The sequence below is a fragment of the Varanus komodoensis genome, unplaced genomic scaffold (genome assembly GCF_004798865.1).
Source record: "Varanus komodoensis strain SLA01 unplaced genomic scaffold, ASM479886v1 scaffold2, whole genome shotgun sequence".
Taxonomy (NCBI): Eukaryota; Metazoa; Chordata; class Lepidosauria; order Squamata; family Varanidae; genus Varanus; species Varanus komodoensis.
In genome coordinates this window covers 41890735-41905955 of record NW_025335568.1, presented here as the reverse complement: position 1 = coordinate 41905955, position 15221 = coordinate 41890735, and the positions used below count along the sequence as shown (strand labels likewise).

Here is a 15221-nt window from a genome sequence, read left to right as displayed (position 1 = left end):
TCACTGAACATACAGAGGTATGTAAGACTGAGCTATAAAACTGTCCAAGAACAATACTCCCGAAAACAGGAGAAAATAGCGATCAATTCACTACCTACCAGCACGCTGCTTTAACTGTGCTGGGGTTTTTAAGCGTCAGAGTCTAACAACTGAAAAATTGCTATTTTTAACCCACTCTTTTCACCAAGCGGGAAGGATCCGGCTGATTTCTATATTTAAAATATAGCCTAAGTCAGTCCTTAGTTTTTCGCAGTTTCTGCTGCATTTTTTTGTAACATCCCCTAACAGAGATCACCTAGCGCTTATCTCCTTTGTTCTGTCGCGTTTTCCACCCTAAATACAGTTCATTATAATTGGAGCAGTTATTTCGGAAGTGATGGGAGAAACGGAGATACCGATTCTCCCAAGCGAGGGTCTGGGTTGTCCACCCCGTCTCCGCGCACCCAGTCCAGAACTGGCTTTGACCCGAGGAAGGGCCACCCGAGCATGACGTGTCTGCCCAGGGTTTGTCCTCCTTGGGGAAGACGTGCAGGAGTGGACGGGACTCTCGTTCAAGTTGGTTTAACCTTGGACCAGAGCCAGGGTGGGGCGGGACTGGATGAGCCCGGGAATCGACGCGCGTTTGGCTGTGCGCCTTTCCGCCGCCGCCTCACAGAGCAGCTGCCCCGACGGCGCGCAAGGCGGCCGATCCGCAGACGCCGCGACTCGTTCGGGGTGGGCGCACGTGCTTGGCCGAGCTGGGATTGACCGCGATCGGGAGCTGCTGGGCTCCGCTCTCTCTCCCGCCACGCCACGCCACCCCGGAGGAGGCTGCTCCCGCGCCCGGGGCTCTTCGTTGCTTGCCTTCTTTCCTTCCCTCCCGGCTTTGGGTTTCAGGCGGCGCCGGTGCCTGGCCGCGCGGCGGGCGCGATCATGGGCGGGCGCGGCCTCTGGAAGTTGGGGCTGGTGGCCATCCTGCTGAGTGGCGGCGGGGCGCTGGAGCAGAGCGAGGCGCCGCCGCGCCCGGAGGGGCGAAGCCAGCAGAGCCCCGCTGCCCCCTGGACGAGCACGAGCCCGACCGCGGGCGGCGCCCCCAACGCCTCGCGGCCGGGCGGCCGAGCGCCCCTCCCGCCGTACCCCACGTGCACCCGGAGGACGGAGATCGCGAAGGCGTTCAAGTACATCAACACGGCGGTGGCCGGCCTGGTCTTCGTGCTGGGCATCATCGGCAACTCCACGCTGCTCCGGATCATCTACAAGAACAAATGCATGCGCAACGGGCCCAACATCCTCATCGCCAGCCTGGCGCTGGGGGACCTGCTTCTCATCCTCATCGACATCCCCATCAACCTGTACAAGGTAAGCGGCGGCAGAGCTGCGGCGCGCGCGTGGCCAGCTCTGAGCGCGGCGGCCCGGGAGCGCGCTTTCCTTCAGGCTCGCGCGGTTTTCCCGGTTTTGCGTCTGATTATCACGGCCTCGGGCTCTCACAAGAGCGAGTGTGCCCCTGAGCCTAGGCAGAGTGCATTGCGGTCAGCACCCAGCATGCAGATTTGCTCCAACGGCAGAGTTTCTCCAAGCAGATTCCCTCATGGACTTCACGCTATTAATCATGGCATACCATAATGTTTACTTATAAGTAGTCCTGTCGGTTACAGTGGTTCTTATTTTCAGGTAAGTGTGTGAAGAATTGTACTTAATGCCTTTAAAAAATTCCCAGTTATCAAGTGCAGGAAGCTAAAATGAGAGGGAAAGAGCTCATTGTTTCCTACGGTCAGAGGTGCAAAGGTTTTAGCCTACAAGAACATTATATCCTCAGGCATTGCACCCTCTTCCTTTTGGCTGATCACAGATATCTTAGTGTTGGCTGCCCTTAACAGCGAGGAAATGTATGCCTGAAATGCTCACAGGCATTATCCCCTTTATTATCATATAATGAAAACTAATTTCTGACTCCTGATAAAATCGCTCCCACTATTCGTGTTGCACCTCTGCACATGCATCCTTGGCAATAAGTCTCATTGAATTCAGTGGGGTATATTTCTGTTTAATTGGGACATCACAGGAACTAGAGTGCCTTGAATGAAATATGCATTCAGCAGGCATAAAACAAGCAAAGACAAGCAGGGACTCATTGGTAACCATTGGCTGCAAAACTGGAAGCTCAACTGGCCTTTGATCTTTACGCCTGAGTTGAAGTTGAAATCGACCAGACTGACAAGTGCTGAACATTGGTTGGTTGATGCCTTATTTCTCATTGTGCAAACCACTTAGGAACTTTCTGTTGTTATTTCGGTCATACTGAATAGTCCCCCAGCAAATTGGGTACAAGGGCAGAGTATAAACCTCCAAAACTAATAAAAATTATAACGTAATGGCCAGCGGTATGAAAAACAAAAGGAGTCAAATTTATGAAAGACAGAAATAGCAATATGAGTTTATTAGTGATCAGAGAAATCCAGTGTCTCTCCTTCCAGGCACCAAAGGTGAACTCTCAAATGGGACTGCCTTTGTTAATGCTCACTATGTGATGAGATGCAGAAGGTGGGGAATACTTCAAACCACTTGGCCACTTCTGGGGAGCTCAAAAAGAAAACGCTCCTAGGGGCTTAGGGAGAGGCAGCCAGCCCTGAGACATGCCGCTTGGCTCATTGTTTGAGTCAGTTAGGGTCTCAGAAATGTCAACTGATTTTGGGGAGGGGAGGAGCTACACTTGGGTTAACCTGCTTTGTGGCTGGAGCATTCCATCTTTTTGAATGGTCTCCTTTAATTATCTCTCTAGTCCTCCAGAATTTGTAATTGCTTGAGCATTTGTAATTCTTGGTTTCTTCCGAGTTGGACACAATAGGATATCTATAGAGCCACTCTCACTGAACATTGGCCTGACTCCTTATTCGAACTTCAAGTAACCCACAGTCCTGACTTTCCTAAGCATGGGTCTTCAGATGTTGCTGGACAAGTCTTCCCATCCCTGACCATGAGCCATGTCTCTGGAATAGTGAGGATTGTCCCAGTGACATTGGTGGCCCAAGGCTGCATTTGGAGTTGACTGAACTGCCAAGACAGGGATACTTTGCTTAATCAGGCATGCGCTACTGAAGTGCCCCAGTTCTCAGCTGGAGGCAGTATGGATGACTTCTGCCAATTTTTGTTGTTCTGTATATAATCCTTTGCATGTTTAGACAGAAACATGTCCTACAACTTGAGAGTTGTATTTCTCTATTAGATTTATCTCCACTTTTTTCTTACCACACACTCAAAATAGCTTACACTTCCTCCTGCTCTCAGTCTTATCCTCACAAAACAGCCCTGTGAGATAGGCTGGGCTGAGAGTCTGTGACTGGCCCAAAGTCAGTCACTTGGCCCCATAGCTCAGTGGGGACTAGAACCAGATCGCCTGAGTCCCCTCACACTCTTAACCACTACACCACATTGGCCAAACAATTCAAAGCTTTCCAGATACATTCCTGCTCCCATTCCACAGGGATCTTACAGGCATCCAGAAAAGACCTGGCCAGCTTATGAGCTTTGTGTGTAACTGTTTTAGCCTTCCAGACCAATATTGAGCAAGTGTTTTAAGAGCGGCCTTTGCTAGTGTTGTTTTTCTGGCTATTGAATTTCCAGCATTTCAATTCAGTTTTGCTCAGTCCTCTAATACTTACCATTATTTGTCAAAGAACATTAGCATTCATGTTGTTGCATCTGTATGCAGATCTGCCTGAGCCTGCTGTGAAGCCCTCGCCTTTAGTGCCAATGGCATGTTGAATTTCCTGCACAAAACCAAAAGAGCTCTAATTTGCTTAGCTCAGGAATTCCATCTCCCATCTGCTTTCTTTTGCTGCAGAGTTCATTCAGAAGTATAGCAAAAGCTGTGCCTCAGTCACTGCATGCACATTCAGAAATTTGCTCAGAATGGACTTAAGTGTTCAGAGGTGATGCCAACTCTCCCAGCCAACTGGAAGAGAGGTGTCTAATCATTCACATATAAGTATGGGATTGTGAGCACTCTGTGTGTTAAGTCCTTCGTATCTCAGATAGACAGATAATACCTCAGAAGCAGATAGATAATACCTCATTACTGGGTTTAAAGCAGAGGTTGCATGACCATCTACCAGAGATCCTGTAGCTGTGGATTTCATAAATCAGCTGAGGGGGGTTGGACTGAATGATAGATGAGGTCCCTTTCAGTTCTATGATTCTGTTATTCTGTTCCAGCCTTCCACAACCTAGTCTTCTCCAGATGCTTTAGACTGCAACTTCCATCAGCCACAGCCAGCACTGCCAGCAACCAGGAATGCTGGTAACTGTCATTCAAAATATCTAGGTAGCATTAGGCTGGGCAAGGCTGCCCAGGTCTTCAAAAGAGATTTCTTCTGTCTCTTTCCTTAGCGGGGGGGGGGGCGGGGGGTGGCATTCAGGAATGTAATTTTGCATTATAGTAAGGCATGTGATCCCTTGTTTTAAAAGGAAAAAGCTGCCTTTTTTCTCACTGCTGAATTGCCATGAAATTCAGCTGTGTTGCCCACCTGTAATTTAGTCATTTGACTTACCAAGTGTTTATATCAACCTTCCTCAATCTAGTGCTCTCCAGATGTGATAGATTGCTGGCTGAGAATGATGGGAGTTGCAGTCCAACACATCTGGAAGGCTCCAGTTTGGGGGAGTAGGATTATATATGTACCATGATTGAGTATGCGGTCCACTATACACACTTATTTGGAGTTAAGTCCCATTGAACTTAGTGGAGCATCTGAATGGACATGCTTAGGTTTCCACTGTCTTGTTTACTCTAGGTAAGCGGTCACACAAATTCCACATGGACGCTTCCCATTCACAATGCTAAAATCATTGGAAGAAATCCATCTTCCAGTTATGGGAAGGATAAACCACTCATTCATTGCAACAACAATGCACGTCATCTCTGGGTATCAACATCAGAGCCAGAGGTTCTTGAGGAGATAGAGGGAGCCACCTCTCTCTCAAACATCCTCAACCCATACCACATAATTATTCAGTGTACAAGCAGCTCTCCACCAGGATCTCTACTGAGGTCCATATTCGGCATACAGACAGATGTCCAGTGAGGTCCATCTAAGGATGATGCTGGGATAGTGGGGCAGCTGCTTGTTTTCCTTGCGCTTTGGCAAACATGCTTTTTTTATGCCTCTCACCACCCCCATTCACAAACACAGCAGTGCTTTCAGCCAAGACATCAGACTTAATTTAATCAGCTACCTCAAGGAATCTTAGAATAGATTAGGTTTTCTTCAGTTTGCTCATGCATATTCTGAGTCCTGTATTTCAGAACATGCTGGAGTTCTCTAGTATATCAGTACTGTTCTTACACATTGGTCAATTTAGAATGCCTTTGCTAAATTTCCTTTGGGCTGCTGTGATCTTGTCACAGCAAGATCCCTTTAAAATTAGCACCAACTTTAAATGTTGAACCTTATTTACTCCCCAAATGCAAGAGTGCAACTGGATTGTACTGTGCACATGTGTTCAAGTGTGTGTGTTTGAAAAGGAGAGCAAGAGAGAGAAATTTGTGTTGCGAACCACATGTATCAGTCCAGGTGGTTTATTTCTAAGAAGAGTAGCTCTCTACTGTAACTACAAGTTTTTTGAATCCTCTGTTTGCTGCTGCCTGAACAGTAGAGCTGTGCCTGGCATTTTGCAGTAGCTTTGTGATTCTTACTCTTGTCTTTAAAACATTCTGTATCACATACTCCAGTCTACACAAGCTTATCTGTTTTCTGCCCTTCCCCTGCTCCTCTTTTGCCATGCCTTTGCCTTTAAAGATCTTTCCTTCTCACTATTCATCAAGCCCCTTCCTTCTCTTTCAGATGGATTTTTTTTTCAGCAAAGTCTTTCTGAAGTAACCCTACCAGAGCCAGCCCTACCATTAGGCAGCAGGAAACAATTGCTTCCTGCAGCGCAGACCCTTTGGTCATTACCCTATCTTGAAGGGCAGAACTATCCTGCAGCCTAGTCTAAGCTAGCTTGCTGCCTGCAGGTGTCAGAAGGATCCAAGGTGGGATAGGCTAACCATGAATCTGGGCTTTGTCCTACCTTCTGCATGATTGACACCAATTTTTCTCTATCCCAGGGGTCCTCAAATTTTTTAAACAGGGGGCCAGTTCACTGTCCCTCAGACTGTTGAGGGGCTGGCCTATAGTTTGAAAACAATATGAACGAATTCCTATGCACACTGCACATTAAAAATTAATTAAAATTAAAATAAATTACAATTTTAAAAAATAATTACAAAATTTAAAAATGTTTGCTCCACTCACTTGGGCTGCAGCAGAAGCTGAAGCTGACACCATGCCGCCCACCGAAAGAGAGAGCATGACACGAGGGGGAGCCATGAGGTGTGCTCAACTTGGTCGAGGCCTTCCCGGCTCCTCACCACTGCCCTGCTTTCAAGCTGGAGGAAGGTCCCCTCGCAGCCGCCCACCTGGCTCTGGGAGCAGGAGCAGGAGGCCGGAGAGGCGAGCACAGGGCGGCTCCCCCGGCCAGGAGAGGGCTGCGAGGAGGGAGGTAATGGCTGCTTTCTGTGGGCCAAGGCAAGGGGAAGCAAGCGACAGGGCCGTGGCCAGCCAAGTGGGGTACCTCCCACCTCTCCCCGCCACGGGGGGAAGAAGAATGGCAGCCACTCGACAGCAGTGGCTTGCCCAGAGGAGGTCACGGTGGAGGTGCGGGAGCCGCAGCCCTGCTCCACCTCAGCCCTGCTCCGCCTCAGCCCATCTGCCCCTGGGCCTGGTGAGGTGGCTGTGGCTTGGCCCACAGCCTGGGGACGTGGCTCACATACTTAAAAATAGATTTTAAAAGTTATATTTTTTTACCTTCTATCCTTTTTTAGGGTGTGTGTGTGTGTGTGTGTGTGTCTTGCTCTCTCTCTTCTGCCCTCCTCTCTTCTGTATTCCTGCTCCGTATACCCGCTCTGTATTCAGAGCCACCACATGCATGCAGTGGGGGGGCGGGAGAGAAGAGCAGGTGCACGTGCAGTTGAAAGTAGCTGTTACAATTTGGCGCGTGTGCCGGCTCTCTGCTAGTCTCCGAAACTGAAAGAGTTTCAGAGAATGCATGCGCCGGTTCAGATCTTTGGACTCACTCGGAGATCGCATTCTCTGAGCAAGTCCAAAAGCTCTGAGGCAGGCCAGGTAAATGACCATGGCAGGCTGTATCCAGCTCACGGGCCGTAGTTTGAGGACCCATGCTCTATCCCATCCTTACTAGACAATGGTCATGTCTCTGTAGCACTGATTTCAAGGGCCTTTGAGTTCTGAATGCTTGTTGAGTTCTGAAAAATGATGATAGGCTGGGGACAATTTTAATAAGGTGGTAATTGGATGGTTAAACATGCAGTCATTGTTCTCTTGATTAGATTTGCATAGATTACAGTCTCCCTGGTTTTGCAGTGATAGCTTGATTGTTGAAAGTGATGGCTATATCAGTCATTTGCCTTCACAAGATTTTGCCATTGTGGCAACAACAGATGTCTTGAATTGATCTAAATTATGCTTCACCTGGGATTAGTTAGACACATAGTGTAAGTCTGCCCCCCCCCCCCCGCTGCCTCACTTAAAATATATCTGGGGCAGCATGATTGCCGTATACTTTGCAATTGTTCTCACATATTCCCCAGTCACATATAAAACCTTAAACCAAGGAGAACAACTGCGAAAGCTTCAGGGATTATTCCATACAGTATCCCCCCACCTCACCAAAAAAAGCCTTCCCCAATAGTCTGGTGCTGAAATTCAATAGCAAACTGCCACATGGTGCCAAAGGGGTGAAATTTAGCTTGTTCTCTAACTAAAGTTTACTCTTTTAGTGTCATCTTTAGTTTAAAGAAACATTTTTTGCCTACATGTTGCCTACTCTTACCTTATCCCCTTATACCAGGGTTTCCTGGTGCAGTGATACGGTGCACATCCTGGCAGTCTGGGTGTACTCTTGAATGTGGTCTGGAACCTGGATGGCCAAGTCATGGCACTAGCCAGGAGTGTGTTAGCAAAGCTGAGGCTAGTACACCAATTGTACCTTCTCCTAGAAATACCTTATCTGGCCATGGTTGCATATGCCTCAGTTACATCTTGTGTGGACTGTTTTAATGCGCTCGACAAGGTGCTGCTTTCAAAAACTGTTCAGAAACTTGAGCCAGTCCAGAATGTTGCAGCCTGACCGTCGATGGGGGGGCAGGAGAAGATGACTCCCTTGTTATAACAGCTTCACCAACTATTGGTCTGTCTCCGGGCAGAATCCAAAGTGCTGGTTATGACCTATCATGTGGCTTGGGACCAGGATACCTGGAACTCTACCTTCTCCCATATGATCCTGCCCAGTGCCTAAGATCTGGAAAGGCCTTCTTTCAAGACTGCTGCCTTCAGAAACACATTTGGTGATGACCCAAGAGAGGGCTTTTCAATGGCCATTCCTAAACTATGCAGTTATCTCCCCAAAGAGGCTAGATTTGTTCCTTCTTTGATGTACTTCCTCCAGTAGTCAAAGACTGCTTTATCTAAGACCACCTTTAATCTGTAAGTGGATCTGGTTGACTATGTGCTACTTTTAATCGTATCTTTTCTGCAGTTCATAGTCTTTACTGCATTTTAATGTATTATTTTAATCAATGCAAATTGGTTCTGTAAGTGGCCTTGAGTGCCACATTTTAATAGAAAGGCAGCATACAAGTAAAATAAATAAGTCTTCTCTAATGGGTATCTTACATCAAAATAGTGAGTGACCTCCAAGTCTCTCAACTTTGGCAGTACCACTGTAAAGAGATACTTTGATCTTTGCTATCTCTGTTTGAGAAGAACCAGGATTCTTGATGAGTACAAATATTCTCCACCAGACGTAAGGGAAGATGCAGCCATTTTATTCCCTTGGCCTATAGTTGCCTATAGCAACACATTGAGTTGACTGTGGTTAAGTATAACAACATGCTGGTACACACACACATTTCCTCTTCTGCCCCAGCCACCCAAAGCGGGTGTGCCTGACTTTGAGAAGATTCAAGAAATCCAAGAGGCCAGCATGCTTTTGAGTATGTGTGAAATCCTAGTATGAGCAAAATCCTGAAGAAAAACAGTGGTGTTTAATAAAAATAAATTCTGCCTACCATAACAATAAATATGGAGGTAGGGATCTTTTAACTTGTTTAATCAAGTTTATTCAAACCACAGTAGAGGGTTTGCAAAGCATTGTTGGCCCTGATTGAGAGTGGAGCTAGCCATGCACCAGCACTATGCATTCCAACAGAAGGTGTTTGTTGATGGTTTAAAATACTGTTATCCTGCTCCATAGCCAAAATGGTTACATGGAATCAGTTTAAAAAAAAACCCAGTCTCTGCCCTCAGGCTTACCTTCTAAAAAAGGCAAAAGGGAAGAGAGCCCCCCCACCAAAAAAAAAAAAAAAGGAAGTGGTCTTGCAGTAGGGGTGCAGGAGTGGTGCTGCTTCTCCTTGTTTTCCCCTGTACTGCCTGCTGTGATAGCTGCCCATAAGCACATGTATGCCAGGTACACTGGTTTGTGGACTTTGCCAATTATCTATATAATGGATCATACATATGTGGGAGGGTGCAGGATTCAGGTCTCACTTTCAGATCAGACTATACTTGTCCAACTGTTTCTGTTCTTCCTACAACTTTCCAAAATCCACTGCATGAGACAAGTTCTTGCTTTTATAAATTCTTGCTTTAAAATGCTCCAATTACCCAACTCCCCACTTTTCCTCATTTGCACTCAAGACTTTCCCTACTTTAATCCGAAGATTATGTTTATATTGTTCGATATTTTGTAGGCTCCATTCTTTACAGACTTTACCAGTAGATCAACAAAAGCTTTAGTTCATTGATTAGTGAGAGCTGCTTTTAATCTATGGGCTGGGTTTATGGGGCAACTGTCTTGAAACTGTTTGGGTTCTGGCACATCAGTGTATGAGGGAATGGAAATTTAAAAAATTAAAGGCATCTTTTCTCTTTAAGCAGGGTTTTTTCATGGAGGGTGAGAAATTCTAAGTTATCTTACATCTCCATCAACATCTCAAAATGTTTCTTACAAAGAAGTTTTGGCATGTCTATCACATTTAAAATCTTTCTTGCCTCTAGGAATTCAGGCAGGGTGACATAAATGGTATTATCCCATTTTATTTTCCTTTTGGTGAAATACAAGGTCTCAGGGCAGAGTTGGACAACCTGGCCCATGGACTGCATGTGAGACGCCTAGCCTCTAATGCAGCCCTGCTGTCAAAATGCTCCATGGCATGAGAATTCCATTGAAAAGAGGGCAATTTTGAAAAAGCCTTCCTTGAGTAGCTTTTTCCTCACAGCTCAACATTTCTGCCCATTCTAAACACATTCCAACCATCAAAAGCATGCCAGGACACCTCATTTTTCTAACCCTAACCTAGTGATGGTGAACTTTTGAGAGACCAAGTGTCCAAACTGCTACCCAAAACCCACTTATTTATGGGTACAAGGGCTCTGCATGCCTGATGTGGCACTTGTGCCATAGGTTTGCCACCACTGGCATAGGATATGTTTCACTTACTTAGAAGGGGATTTCATATGTATAGTGGATTAGCACACCCACATCACAAGTATAACATAACCTGAAGCAGGTGCAAACCACATGGATGTAAACACACATAAACCCTATTCTCTAGTCATATAATCCAGGTTATATGAATTATCCATATAATAATAATGTATATTATGCATGAATTAGATGTATAATTCATATAATAAGGAGGTTATTCATGTAATTCTACTTCAAAAAGTGGCCCAACTTAGACAAATTGTATAGCTATTGTGACAAACATTGAATTGTAGATGCAAATACATGTGCTTGGTCTTGCTCTACTTATAGAAACCCATGGCCAGCTGAATCTTTCAAGCAGAGAAGCATTGTGACTAACTTGATTTCCATTGATTTCTGTGAGACAACCTTTGCAGAATTAGGCCAGATATGTGCATTATATTTTAGATTACGAAAATGTACTTGTAACTAACTAGAATTACAGAATGGAGTCTAAGCATTTCCTGGCCATTTTTCAATAAAGTATTTATCCTAGTTTCAAGGTAAGTGGTTAATGCATGTTTCAGGCTGATTCCCTCAGCACAGCCTTCCCCACCTAGTACTCTCCAGATGTTTTGGATGTAAGTTCCCATAAATGGCAGCCAGGATGGCCAGTGGTCAGAAATGCTGACAGCTGTATTGCAAAACATCCAGAGAACACCTAATTGGGACAGGGCACCTTAGTATAAGTATTCTTTTAATGTTCCAAATCACTTGGAAATTTGCAGTGTGCATTTGTTAACCATTGGTTGTTTATTCTCCACAGCTTCTTGCAGAAAACTGGCCTTTTGGAGTTGAAATGTGTAAATTGGTTCCATTCATTCAAAAGACTTCACTGGGCATCACAGTATTAAGTCTATGTGCTCTCAGTATCGATAGGTAAGAAACCTGTTCTTCTTTTCCTGCTTTCTCTATTCTTTCTTCCAATATGCAAATTTGACATACTTAAACTTTTAAATAAATCCTAGGACAGTGATGGCGAACCTTTTAGAGACCGAATGCTCAAACTGCAACCCAAAACCAACTTTTTTATTGCAAAGTGCCAGCACTGCAATAAAACCCAAATACTGAGGTTTTAGTTTAGAAAAAACAACTTAGACATCTTTTGTCTTAAAAGAAAAATGCCATAACAGAGCTTTCAGTGATACAAACAGCTTTTTATTGAAAGGTAAAAGTTTGCATTTGGTGTTTTAGTCTTATTTTAGTCTCCCTAGACAATTTTGAGTTTGCTGTTTTCCGTCTTGGCCTTAACAGATAGCAGGCTTATCTCCCATACAGTCCCATGGTTAATTAGTTTGCTTTAGTTCTTGACAGCTTCTCTGATCCTTTAAATAAAAATTGCCTAACTGTCAAATGATTTCACCCACAGACCCCTTGACTGAGTTTGCACAACACAACAACCCATCATGTGTACTGTCATGCTAACCTTGGACCACTTTCCACAGAGTGGTTCATACTGGGGCAACAAGACAGCCTGAAACCCCTGACTTTTTCTAGGGATTGTTGTACCCGTGGCAGGTTGTCATGTCATCCAAAAGTGGAAGATCCTCCCCATCATAGAGATTACAGGAAACAGTGAATAAGTCACTCTACAAGAGCAGCAAAACAACCCTCACCTCTCTCAGCAAACTTGTCCATGTTGTCATCAGTGACAGCTGCTTAACTGATGCCAAAGTAACACTTTGGAATGACCATCACTGGTTTCCTTACTTTTTTAGGTTTTGGGTGCTGGTAGAAGTATGTGCAGTTGAGAATGGGGGGCGGGGGGCAGAAGTGTGCAAGTGTGCACTTGCACACTTCTGCATTTCTGAAATGAGAAGTCTTGCCTAGTCAACACCCTGACAAATGTCTTCTGTCAGTAGGCACCAGTTGTGGACACTGACAAAGCATGCCTGCAAATAAGTAATTTTATACTCACCTGACAGGTGTCAAATGGTAAGCTGTCACATGAAAAGCAAAGTGGCAAAAGGATTTTTGTTCACAAAAGTGGATGACAAGTAGGTCATATTTAGCAGTGTGATTCTCTAGTTTTTAAGTTCTTAATGTTCCCTACCTTTTCCACACTTCCCCCAAGTGTTAGGTGTTCTGGAAAGATAAGATCTATAAGCCACCCCTGCCACTTTTGACAGCTGTTAAAACCAGCTGTCACATACAGCTAATGTGCCCAAGTTACAAAGGGAGAAATATAATTGGACCAAAGCAACTCACAGTGGATGAAACAGAGGATTTGATGTTCTCCCTCTCCTTCCTTGGTCCTCCTGTTAGGATCTCAGGATCCTGTGTAGGAGAATTTGGCTTGACTCTTCTCCCCACTATAATTACAAGCCCTCTTTGGTACCATTCCACCCACCCACACACATAGACATATCCTGTGGTGCTACCACTTAACCATTCCATGAAACCCCAGGCTTGCAAATGCAGCAATGAAATCTGCCAAAACAAGCACACTTAGCCCTGTAAATAACTCTGCTTTCTTTTTTTAAACCCCTTTCTTCCCATTTTTCTTAGGAACTCTGCAGTTACTTTCAGAGGTAGAATTCCCAGGCTAGCAAAATTTTCACCCATGCACAAGCTCTTATACCTTTGGTCAGATCACATGCCGTGTTGCTGTGTTCAAAATAGCAATGTATGAGGAATCCACTTGGGGTGGGGGGGATCCATCAGACTTTTTCTGCTCTGCTGCAGAATCATGCCTACTACTTGAACAGTAGGGCCATTTCTTCCCCAAAATCTGACCTAATGCAATCGTTTATCTGTTGCTGAGGCAATCAAGATGTTCAGAAAACTAAGGTAATATTAAAAAGGACCCCAAATTAGCTTTCCCCAGGCTGTTGTCCCCAGATGTGTTGTCCAGCAATTTCCATAATCCCCAGCTCATAATTTGTACAGGCTGTGGCCAATGAGAATTTTTTCATGATTTTCTTGGAGCTAAATGCCTTCTTCTGGGACATCCGTAGCAGGATTTACTTCTGTAACTGAAAGCCTGAAATCACTTGAGCGATGGGTTCCCATGCTGATGCAATCTTTCCCAAACTCTGCAAGAAACAGTAGCATGGGAAAGAACTGTGCCACAAAGTCCTTCCATAAGAGGTAGGGTATGTGCAGGAGCAACAGCCTCCACTCCACTAAGAATACATTCTTTATATTTATTGAAAGGATTTTTGTTTTCCAACCAAAAAAGGCTTGCAAAACATCACACAAAGATCAGTAAGAACATGGCCCCTGTCCGTGGGCTTAAAATCTAAATGATGCAATACATAAGGAGATTGGATTGAGAGGAAGGAAGAAGAACCAGAATTGGGCACTAGTTCTTAGTCTACAAGACCAGCCCCAGCAGAGGGACATAGTCCAAAGAGAGGAGGAACCACAAAGCACTGGTCTGTCAGTCAAGCCAGTAGAGTGTCCCTGATTTCTATCACTGTATCTGCTGCTACCTCCGAGAATGGCTGTAAGATGATAGTTGGGGAGAGACAAAGCTTATCAGACCTGGCCCTCTTCTGTTTCCAGTTTAAATTCAGAGGGAGGCACAAGCTCCTACTGCTCATTTCTCAAGCATGTTATCTTTTTACCTTCTGTGGTACAGATGTGTCTGCAGTGCTTAACTAGAAAAGGATTGAGGACTTAAGCATTCCCTCACAGACAGATGGAATAAGAGAGATGTAACTCAGAGAGAGCCAAATTTAGCCCCATTCTGTGGTGTAATAACTATTTTTTGTGTTTAGATATCGGGCAGTCGCTTCGTGGAGCCGTATCAAGGGAATTGGAGTGCCAAAGTGGACAGCAGTTGAAATCATATTGATCTGGATAATGTCTCTTGTTTTAGCTGTTCCAGAAGCTATTGGCTTTGATATAATTCCTTTTAAACATAATAATGAGAATATTGCAGTTTGTTTACTTACTCCTGATCAAAAAGCACCTTTCATGCAGGTAAGGAACTTTCTCCAGTCAACTGCTACCATGCTGGTCCTTCTGTCTGTCTGTCTCTCCAGTGTATACCCTCCCTCCCATACATGACTAAGAGGGCTGAAGCACTGGCCTGTCACCATGAGTGTGTAAGAACTGGGTTGTTCCAATTTGGAACAACCAGTGATGCCTCCTTCAGATCATCAGTGTTCCCTCCCCTTGGCTGTCCTTAAATATGAGGAGGTTTGTAGTTCTTACTCACCCTGACCTTTCCCTTTTCCTTCATTCTTGTCCTTCTTGGGAAGAAGGAATCCCTACCAAGTTATATATACCAAGGACTGACAGCTGTTTCCTTCCACTGTTATCTCCTGCAACTAATCTTCCCCCTAGTTGGTGGGAGGAAGGACAGGGAAGAGTTGCTTTAGAAGAGAAGGGTAGGAAGAAGGATAGCTGCTAGCTCCTCCTCCTTTGTGCATATAATGTAGCTTTGGGAAGGGTCTGAGCTTGCTGTCAGATAAGGGACTCACCAGACCCATTGAATGAGCAGCACCAGAAGCAGAGGTGACCAACCAGCATCAAGACCAGGCCAGGATCATAACCCAAGGTCCTTGATCCAGGTTCTTGACCTCAGGAGTCCAGAACCTCAAGTCCGGAAATGACCCTTCCCCACCAGGGAGCCAGACCCCCATGTTGGCCCCCCAGGCCCCCATGTTGGCCCATTAGCATGGGCAACAAGTAGGAGGAACACCAAAGTGATG

General features: G+C 45.3%; 1 protein-coding gene across 1 annotated transcript in view; it reads left to right on the top strand.

The window, feature by feature from the left end:
- The first annotated feature begins 719 nt into the window (after window positions 1-719).
- The window catches only part of EDNRB (endothelin receptor type B), a 30330-nt gene continuing 15828 nt past the window's right edge, over window positions 720-15221 (top strand). The window contains exons 1-3 of the mRNA XM_044429187.1: window positions 720-1338; window positions 11327-11439; window positions 14283-14487. Of these exons, the coding sequence (XP_044285122.1) occupies window positions 913-1338; window positions 11327-11439; window positions 14283-14487 (744 nt within the window). The 5' untranslated portion in view covers window positions 720-912. The remainder of the gene's footprint in view (window positions 1339-11326; window positions 11440-14282; window positions 14488-15221) is intronic.